Raw genomic sequence first — 10,982 nt, 5'->3', positions numbered from 1 at the left:
AAAAACGCAAGACGAAAACCGTGAATTTAAAGTTGAATGGACCGAGACTTTCGCATTTATATAAATCTTAAATGGCCTGCCTACTGACCTGTTTTATTTGTCGGGAAAAATTGGCGCATAACAAGAAGTGAAATTTGGAGAGATACTTTACAACTAAACACGCACTGTCTCATCATTTAGCACTAAATATCCTGTCGGTGATGCAAGGAAGAAAGCAGTTGAGGAACTTTAGACGAGTCAAGAAAAATCAAGTTCTTTATTTAACTACTGAATACAATCTTCCAACAATGTTAATAGTATTGAAAGTTTTGTGGTTAGTAAAGATATTTCTAAGAGAGGAAATCAAGAGTAAATTGAGAAGTCGTCTTTTTGATGCGAACCTGGAATCGTGCTTAAAATTAAAAACAATAACATGCAAACATGTCTTCCCAAGCTTTCCAAGGAGATGCAAGGCCATTATTCACATTGAGGGTTTGTCAGTCATTGTCATGAATTAATTCTATGGATACCATACTTACAATTTACTTTTTCTCAATAAATAAGATCATTATTACGTATGATATTAAGTTTTATTAAGTTAATAAACAGTGTACCTACATATTATATAATTTATCTTTAAGAAATTTGGCTCTCAAAAGAAATCTCAATTGTTGTATTGTTGATATTTGGCTCTGTTGACTAATGAGTTTGCCGACCACTGCTAGTAGAAATCCGGTCTCGCCGTTCTCAAAATGTTCTCATCTCTTCCTCCACGTCCTCGTCAGTCGTTTTCCGGCCAAATGTTACTTCGGGTGAAGAAAAAGAAGGAAATAACTCGGCGTCAGGTCGGGGTTATGAGCAGGATGACGGAGATATCCCATTTGAATGAGTCCAAAAGCTTCGAAAGACCTAAGCGCTTTTCACACGATTTTGTTTGTGAGCTTCCGTCATCATTTTGGGCACCGAACGAGCACATACCCCAATTTTACCCTCAAAATCGTATGTATGATAGACTTACTGACGTCTGGGATCAAAATTGCGAGCTCATGGACTGTCAGACTGCGATCTTCACAAACTTTATCATTGATTTTCTTCAACAAAACGTCACAAATTGAGGACTTCTTTCCTCTCCCCTCCTCATCATGAATACAGGTTCTACCACTCGAAAACTCAGTACACCACTTCCTGACAATCCGTTGGTTCATCACTCACATTACCATAATTGAGGGGTATACTTGCAAAAGCGCTACTGGATTTTTGCAGTCGAATTTCTATGACGAAGAGTCATTTATGTAATATTAATAATAGCTATCTAACTCAATATCCGTCATTTTTGCAAATTGGCATGTTTGCATTTATACCCGTCAATTATCGATTTGCAAGTGTTTCGCCCTTTACAGATTGGCGTAAATCGATGTGGTTATTTGAATAAAATTATTGCTTACAGAAATGTATGTAGTTTTTTAAAGAATTCATAAATGCCACCATTTCCAATTTGAAACGATTGTATTAAATTATATTTACCTACAGTGATAACACTGATAAGTGATAAGGTTAATAACAACAACATGTGATTACTGATTACTACGTCGAAATTTAAGTAGATAGTCTTTTTGATATACTTAACTCTAAATCATTTAAAATATTGAGAATGCTAAGCCAAACGAACGTTACCGTAAAAGTGAGGTATTTTATGGATTTAGATTACCTACCTACCTAGCAGTAGCGAAAGGTGGAGGTAAGCTGTTTAGATCCGCCATAAATAGTGCACATTAAAGTTTGTTAGTCACACGTATTTGTTTTTATTGAACTAAGACTGCAATTATTTACAGATGGTGTTAGTTAGCTTTTAAAAACCAATTAAACCTTGTATAAACCAAACATTAAGAGTTTTGGTATACTTTCGGCAATACGACAAATTTGTGCTCACGTTTTCATTCATACTTATTTGTTTTCGTTGGATTAAGAATACGCCATATTTACACATATTGCTGATTTTTTTAAAATTCAATAACCTCTGCTAAACCAAACTATAATAAATAAAAAATAATATTCTAACTATAAAATATATAAAGTTATATATTATTTAATTGCATAATTTTAGATATTTTATAGATATAAGAGTATTTTTGACTATTATTTATTATGGCTTGGTTTCGCAGGGTTTAATTGAATTTTAAAAACTACCCAACACCATCTGTAAATAATTGCAGTCTTAATTCAATGAAAACAAATACGTATGACGGATAAAAATTAATGTTCACTATTTATGGCGGATCTTAACAGCCTACCTCCACACTTCGCCAATGCTACCTAGCGATTTAGAATACCATATTATTCAGTGTAGGTACCTAAGTTACAACCATTTTTATGTCGGTGTTTTTTTAACATTACAACAGGCCACGAGGCCTAATAATAGTTATGTAAGTTATAGATTTGAAGCAATCAAACACCCAGGCATGGGAACAAATCACATATTATGTAAATATATTGTGGCTTAACCGGAAATTGAACGCGGAGCCCGCAGATGAAAGGCCGGCGCCTTACACTATGGAAAAATATGCGATGGATTTTTCTCTTGTAAAGTTGCACATTTTGGCTTGGTAGGTTAGATATAATCACAATGCATCTATGTACATCATCACACATGGGTGTTCCCAATTTCCAAACGTTAATTGCAGTATAACCATGCACCGGATAATCCTACAGGAACGGGACGTGTTTGTTTTATAACGTATAGGCTTTTATGCGGATAAAGGACAATTCGATACCGCGCATCTGTCAACCAGGGCGATTGGACGATTGATGTCTTGACGTCGATAAATATTAATTCAATGAATGAAGCAAAATACATACATTAACCACACATTGGTAACCGGGTCAACTCTAATATTCACTAATTATGAGTACCTAGCATACGTAGAAAATGTTGACGAATTATAGTAGTTTTAGTGATGATTTTAGTGCGATTTTAGGCTGCATTATAATGTGACAGTCACTCCATGGACATGAAGCCTAATATACTGAGTATCCTAATATTCTTTTTTTTCGACCATGCCCGATCCTAATAGGGTCATATGGGCCTCCACAGAGTGGAGGTTTGTATTAACAAATTTTGTTTTTACGAGAAATGGATGTCAGCCACTTGCTCAACTTATTAAGTCCATACTCTGTCTCATATAGAAATTGAAAAACAATATGTGTACTTGCCAGACCCAGGATGCGAACCTGGGAACCACGGCGCTATAGTCACAACTTAAGCCGCGCGGCCATCGTGGGAGTTATCATAATAATCAAGACTGTAAAATCTGAAGTGGGACATTTTCACCGGTGATGTCTCATGTCAGTATGGTGAGGTACATGACGCCACTTATGTGCTGTTCTGCCATCATATTTGAGTCATATGCAATGAAAATGACCTAGTAGGGGTGAATGACATGGTGATCTCCACTGAAATGAATCATATTATACGTACATACAGCAGTGGCGAAGGGTGGAGGAAGGCTGTTGATATTCGACATAAATAGTGCACACTAAACCTTGTAGATGTAAACCATACGTATTTGTTTTCATTGAGATACGACTACAAATTGCAGATAGTGTTATTAAATTATTAATTAAATAAATAATTGTTAAAAAAAATCGGTGTGTGTACTTATGTACGCGCGTTAGAAGTTATACTTCTTTGGCGTAACAAAACTTGTGATAAACTAGCTCTTAATTGTCTTGTTAAATTACACACTCAAGAAAAAGGACCGCTTATTGGAACGCCGTTGGTTTATTTCTATACACTTTAACTTATATTACTAACTGACGTTTAATCGTTTGTTTACGTAAGGAATTGCAATTGGCCGACAATAATAAATTCGCTGCCTAGACAACGGAACAATTCTAAACTATAATATTATACTGTATAATCGTCACGATTGCAGTATCATACTGTGGCGTAAAGGTAGTGCGTTCGGCTGATAACCAAACAATCGTTCGTTCGAATCCAATAGAGCGCGTTTTTTTTCGTGTGAAAAAATAAATTATGTGTTACATGTCACACGCCAAAAATACACTCTGATCTGATTTCCCAAACGCGCCAAAAGAAGTATAACTTCAAAAATATTCTATAAACTATCGAAAATTCTGCCATTAAATTTTACATAATTCTAGATATTTTATAGACAGAAGAATACTTTTTATCTATTGTGGTCTGGCCTAGACAGGACAGTAACTGACTAACGCACTCTGTAATAATATATACCTACTTATTATTAATTCAACGAAAACAAATAAGTATAACCGAAAAAGTGTGCACTGTGTTTGTCGGATCGCCCATAGCATACCTAAACTATACTGGTTTGGCTTAGGCAGGATTTAATTATTTTTAAAAAACTAACCAGCACCATCTAAAATTTGTATTCTTAGTTCAATGAAAATAAATAAGTATGACTGACAGAGTTCAGTGTCTACTATTTATGTCGGATGTTAACAGCCTGCATCCACCCCTTGACACTGACATACTACTTACAGTAGTGCACATAAGTGTAAAGTAAATATTATTATTAATGACGCTCTTTATAACAATATAATAAATACGCGTTGGGATGGTGTAGTCATTATTAGTTTTTAATACGTAATTCACCTGTACACACAGATAAAAAAGTTGTCAACCTAATACAACATGAGATAATTTATAATACCTAGTATTAATCATTTTAATAGGTTTTGTTATGGCTGCAATGCAATCCAAATGCCATTGATAAGACGATTGTTATCGAAATATCAACCGAGCAATCGAAAGGATTTGCAAACATACAATCATATTCTTCCATTTAATTGAAATATTGGATCACTTCGGAAACTGGAAACACTCTCATTAAGTTAATTATTAAGAACTTTATCTTGCGTAGTTATTCTTAATACATAGTTAACTCGTCGTGGTGCAGTGGGTTCTGGGTTCGATCCCGGTCATGACAAAAACATTTATGTGTTTTTCTCAAAGCCTGGGTGTTTGTGATTGTTCAAAATTACTAACAACCACCTTGTACGAAAAAGCAAGGACATGGTTATTAATAATTCTAAAAAAAAAATACATAGTTAACACTTTAGAGCAAGTTTCCGTTATTTTCATTGGTCCAAATTAACACGGAAGCTGTTCCACACGCAAGGCAGTTATCAGCGACTATCGACGGTCATCTACAGTAATAGGGAAATTAGTAATAATGCGAAAATTTATATCGGTAAACATGTGTGTGAAGTACGTCTCTATTCGGTTAAATTCGGGTATGTACGTGCCGGCGTATTTATGTTTTTTTTCCAACCGAACCCGAAACGCCAAACATAACATAACCTACAATTTTATTAGTCATGTAATTACAGCATGTAGTAAAAAATATTATTTTACTGTAGTCACTCTATATTTATTTTGACAGCTCGCGGGATCTATAAATTAAGGCGGCGGCCGTGACGTAATTATTTTTCAAAACAGTCGCGCCTTACTTCTCTATTCTCAATATGTAATAGATGTACTCTATCTCGCTCTAAAAGTTAACACAGCTAAGAGAGGGACTGTTAAAAGGAGTGGTGGAAGGTGGATGTAGGCTATTAAGATCCGCCATAAATAGTGCACACTAAACTTTGTCAGATATACGTATTTGTTTTCATTGAAATAAGACTACACTTATTTACAGATGATGTTAGTTAGTTTTTAAAATTCAATTAAACCCTGCGAAAACTAAGCCATAATAGAAAATAGTCAAAAAATACTCGTCTATCTATAAAATATCTAAAATTATCCAATTAAATCATACATAACTAAATATTTTATAGAATACATATAGGTACAATAATATCTTTTTATCTATTAAGTATATTTTGGTTTTAGGCTGGACTATGAATTTAAATAAATGAACCGACAATATGTGTAATATGTATTACGGATTAAAAATACGTATGAATGAAAAAGTGTGCACAATAATTTTGTCGCATCGCCCAACACATACCAAAACCATTATGGTTTGGTTTAGTCAGGGTTTAATTGATTTTTAAAAACCAAATTAAAATAACCTTACGTGCATACCTATAACTTCTAAATTATTTTTATTTATATCGATTCGAGCTTTGGCATTGTGAGCGAATAAAAGCTTGATTCGATATAAATTAAAAATCAAGTTATAAACATTTTTAGTTTTAATAAAAATCGAAATGCTATCAATATTTCAAAAATCGCCATGACATCTTCCAAAAGAACTTATCAAACCAGATTTACTAAAATGCAAGTACGTAGGTATTAATAAATGTGAATATCTTAAAACGCATATTTTATATCGATTTTTTCATTGTAAGCCTATTTTTAACAAGCAATTTCAAATGTTTTTTGGTTTGTATTGAACATTTAAAATTAAAATTATATCAGTAAAATATCTTAAATTGCAGTTTTCTAGTTTTTGCTAGTTGAGACATTACGTTTACTCTTACTGCAGTGCCTCGGTTGGAAGACCAACATATTGTATTGTCGATCACTGTTATGGAAGATATCATCGCGTTAACAAAGTAAGATTTATGAAAATATTTTATCATTCAATGAAAATCATTCAAAAATTATAATCGACGTTGTTGAATGGTATTCTACAATCCAGATTGTTCTACGGAAAATTAAGCTGTCACAATTAATATCCTAATTTAAATTGATGACTTGTTTACCTAAAATTTACGTTAATCTAATGACGTAACACGAAAGATACGGTCCGATGAATGTGATAACATATTATTGTATATATTATATTATACTCTGTTAAAATAAGCGTGCATATATAACTATATATCTGGCAGTTTATCGTTTAATCTCATTAGTATTAGGTAATATGTATTTTTATTATCTACTTAAAAATTAATATAAGGTAGAGTAAAAATGAACAGTATTTATTACATTCTAAAAGATTTACAGTAGAGACAAGCAGCCATTGATATACTACTGGATGAATCATATTATGCTTCTTAAAATGACGCCCGATTTTCAGCGACTTACTTACTGTTTTAATATAACTCGATATAAGCTCACTTAATATTTGTCTCGAAAACGACCTGGCAATAATTATGAGTAAGCCCGATCTAGCTTGCATCTTACAACTAATAGTCAGCGCATGACGACTTGCTCTGTCCGCTCAGACATGAATTTTTGGTAGCTTGCAAGCTTTGGGTTGCAGATACCCTTAGGGTCACTATTCCAAGAACGCAAATTTAGTTTTACAGCCAGGGCAATACGGGTGAAATTCGGGAATCCATGTTAACGGTCTTAACGCATTATACATACAAGGAAATATTATAAGACGATATTCGTAATATCTTCTTTTTTCTTTTGTGGTACATTTTTAAAATGACACCTCATCTAGTAGTATATCAATGCAAGTAGCAGAAGAAATTAATATTAATGTATTCATTTCCTATACCGCTTTCGTTAGGAGACATCGCAATTTGCTAAAACGGTGCAAATTTCATACAACAACCAAACTGGCTCTGTTTTGGTCAATCGGTCACGATTATAATAATATTTATTAGATTTTAGATTTGTTTAATCTCAAATATGTTCCTATGCTCCTCCCCCAGTACTGCTGGCTGACACTAGTCAAGTAATTCCATCACTTTTTAAGTCTAAACTTTAAGGACAGGGTTGGCCATAGTAAAGCAGTGGAGAAAATAAAGAATACAAAGTTGAAAAAGAATATTATAATATTTAAATTATTATATAAAACGACACGTAATACTGTTGAATTCCCAAATTATTGGCATACTTTATGACAACATCTTCTTGGCTACGTATTAAAATTGTGAACTAACATGCTCCTCCCGTTTTTAACCACACTTCCATTATAAACTAACAAGCTCCTCCGATTTAGTCGACAACAGCGCCCTCCTTCACGTAGCCAAGAAGATGTTGTCATACAATACGTTATAAATGCACAAGAAAATATTTATTGCAAAGAAAAAAAACCAACCAATATAACGGAGCGGCTCGTGGAGTTTCATTTGTTGATCACTATTGCCGTATATTTTATATTAGGAGTCAAAAAACAATTATTGATAAAAAAAAACGAAATACATAGTTCAATCACAATATCTTCGCTTCAGCAGCATTCATTCCTATGAATTTTCTTCACTGTTGGATGTAGAATGTCCAACGCTCTGGAGAAAGCTCGATAGTCGATCTGACAAAAGAAGAAAACCAAATTACAGACAGAACCAAAAATTCTAGTATTACAAAAAGATTTCTTTTTATTAAACGAAGAATTCACAAGATTTGATAATGTAACATTCTTTATTACAAATAATTTGAAAACATCTATGCGCATCTATTCTGTACACAAGACTGCTATCGGCGACTATCGAGGGTAGTTTATATTTAGGTATTATAATTGTTACAATAAGTTAGTCGCCTAAATAGTCAAAACTGTCTACCTCGCTCTGAAAGTTGGCACAACCAAGAGAGGTGCTGTTAAAACATAGCACTTCTTGTAACAATTCAACAAAAATTCTTTGATAAAAATACGACTGAGACTTCTGGTTTTGGGTTATGAATATTGACGGCTATTATGATGGATTCCATCAGGACATTAACTGATAAATTTCTTTTTTATGAATTTCTTATTTATTTCTAGTTATGGGTTTACACTTTGAGGATGTTACAAGGGGAAGATAATGGAAAGGGAAATCTCGCACGGATCTTTTTTTTTCGACTATGTCCGATCCTAATAAGATCATAATATGGGACTTCACAGATTGGAGGTTTACAGATATTGTTTTTACGAGAAATGGATGTCAGCCACTTGCTCAACCTGTTGGGTCCATACTCTGATGCATATACAAATTGAAAAACAATATGACGTACTTACCAGATCCAGGATTCGAACCTGGGACCCACGACGGTGCCGACATGCCGATGCTTGCCGCGCGGCCATCGTGGATTATTCTACGGATCTATGAGATGGTAAAAACTATTAATGCTTACTTCATTTTCAGAACCGCGAAAGACCGAAAATCGTTTGCAGACCACGTCGATTTCCTCTTTAGTCAGGATCGCCAGCATTTTACGATTGTCCAAGCCTCGCATGAACCGAGACTTTGAGATAGATCCGCTGTTTCTGCAATCGCTGTCCTGAAATAAAATACATGTCAAACAACTAAGTATAATAATTAATCTTTAGTTTACTTTTTCAAAGAGAACAAATTCGTTTGCATACACCGTATTCACCATTAATGGAAAGCAAGAATCTTTTACACAAATAATGTATTCTAAAGTCTTGCATCCTTAACCGTCGTGCAAAAATTCAGATGTACAAGACGCTCATCCGACCAATACTGACCTACTATTCAAAGTGTCGGACTCTCATCAAGGTAGATGAGCGTGCGCTCAATATTTTCAACATGCAGGTGCTGCGTAGGATATATGGATCCATACGAGAAGGAGAAGAGTGGCGATTCGGCATAACCCAAAACTCTACAACCTCTTGCATCAAGAAGAATGTATATTTGCATTCGTTAAACTTGGTAGACTCCGATGGGCAGGCCATGTAGCAAGACTCCAGCATATCAGACCGTACGGTCGAATGTCAAATGGCACGCCCAGACTTCGGTGATTGATCGGTGTCGACAAATATGCAAGGGCGGCCGGTGCGTACACTAGGAAGACACGTCTGGCCCATGGAAAGACGGAGGAAGTTTTTGAAATACTAAAACCTGCCCTGGGCGTTTGGGCTACTTATAATGATGATCTTGATGATGATGGAAAGTCAATCCAAGAATCTCCTTCTTTCGACCATGTCCGATCCTAATAGGATCATAATATGGGCCTCCACAGAGTAGAGGTTTGTATTACTAGATTTTGTTTTTTTACGAGAAATGGATGTCAGCCACTTGCTCAACCTATCAGGTCCATATTATTCCAAACACTCTCTGAATTTGCCAGAGAATCCAAGAATACACGAAAATTATTTAAATTGTTGTTGATTTTTAGGAACGTTCTGCTTGTATCTATAATAAATTTAGGAACTAGTCTCATGTAAATTGACAGAAAAAGACTGCCTGAAGTTTCCCTATAAAGTTGGTGCCTAATTTAATCATATTTATTCCACTGCCAAGGAAAGTATCTTGCGTTTGTCAAGGTATTATGTACTTCTACAATTAATAATTAATGAACTCATCCAAATAGCCGGAATTTCATCTAAAATCTTTTAAAAAAATTACGTATTTTCACATACATAATATTTTTCTGTGCGTAATACGAATGACGGTAAAGTTGTTTTTTTCATCTGTTATCAAAATAATGTTATTTTTTTTTAAATCGAAGCTGCGCAAAAGACGCGTGCGCACTTGAGGCTTAATCTTTGTATAAGATAACAGAAAAACGTTAGGTATCATAAACCAATAGAATGTTTGAAATATTTCTTACGCTTAAAACTTCATAAATGTTAGAGATTATATCAGGGGTCACAGCCAATTTCTCCATGGCCATCGTGAGGTGAGCCCTCTCAGGATGCGATAGGAAGTTCCTGCCGATGTCTTCTGATGCCACATGCTGCACTGGAACTATGAGTGGTGCGCGCTCCAGGTCCGGCTGGGAGAAACACTCCTCAATGGTGCGGCACAGGCGAATGTAGTCCACGAAGCTTCTCCTCATGGGTGATGCGAATCTAATAAAACATTTTTTTTTTTAATTTTCAAGTGACTCAGAATTATTTGCAGAGATTTACGCACTAGTGCTATGACATTTATTTGCCAATTTGTAAGACGTATGAAAAGATAAACTGTCACGATGAGAGATAACCAGCCAATAATACTACACCTAGACATTGTTATTTATTTAAAATTTGTATAAAACCGTTTGTAACCAGAGGTTGGAGCGGACCCCTTTTTGAGTTGCTCCACTCCAGCTCTGCTCCGGGTCCTAGTACTTGCTCTAGCTCCGCTCCGGGTAATATACGTATATAAATTGTTAGAAAAAATAAAAATAAGTAGTT

At 34.7% G+C, this 10,982-nt stretch overlaps 1 protein-coding gene across 1 annotated transcript in view; it reads right to left on the bottom strand.

Moving 5' to 3' along the window:
- Positions 1-7,727: 7,727 nt before the first annotated feature.
- LOC147073172 (uncharacterized) overlaps positions 7,728-10,982 on the bottom strand; it is a 33,564-nt gene continuing 30,309 nt past the window's right edge. Inside the window, exons 10-12 of the mRNA XM_085945616.1 lie at positions 10,415-10,655; positions 8,975-9,121; positions 7,728-8,174 (exon numbers count right to left, since the gene is read on the bottom strand). Of these exons, the coding sequence (XP_085801742.1) occupies positions 8,094-8,174; positions 8,975-9,121; positions 10,415-10,655 (469 nt within the window). The 3' untranslated portion in view covers positions 7,728-8,093. The remainder of the gene's footprint in view (positions 8,175-8,974; positions 9,122-10,414; positions 10,656-10,982) is intronic.

This window comes from Rhyacophila brunnea, unplaced genomic scaffold, assembly GCF_057557595.1.
Source record: "Rhyacophila brunnea isolate RB1 unplaced genomic scaffold, BYU_Rbru_1.0 scaffold_18, whole genome shotgun sequence".
In the NCBI taxonomy this organism is placed as follows: domain Eukaryota; kingdom Metazoa; phylum Arthropoda; class Insecta; order Trichoptera; family Rhyacophilidae; genus Rhyacophila; species Rhyacophila brunnea.
The sequence above is the reverse complement of the archived record's forward strand: the minus strand, read 5'-3'. Positions and strand labels throughout refer to the sequence as shown.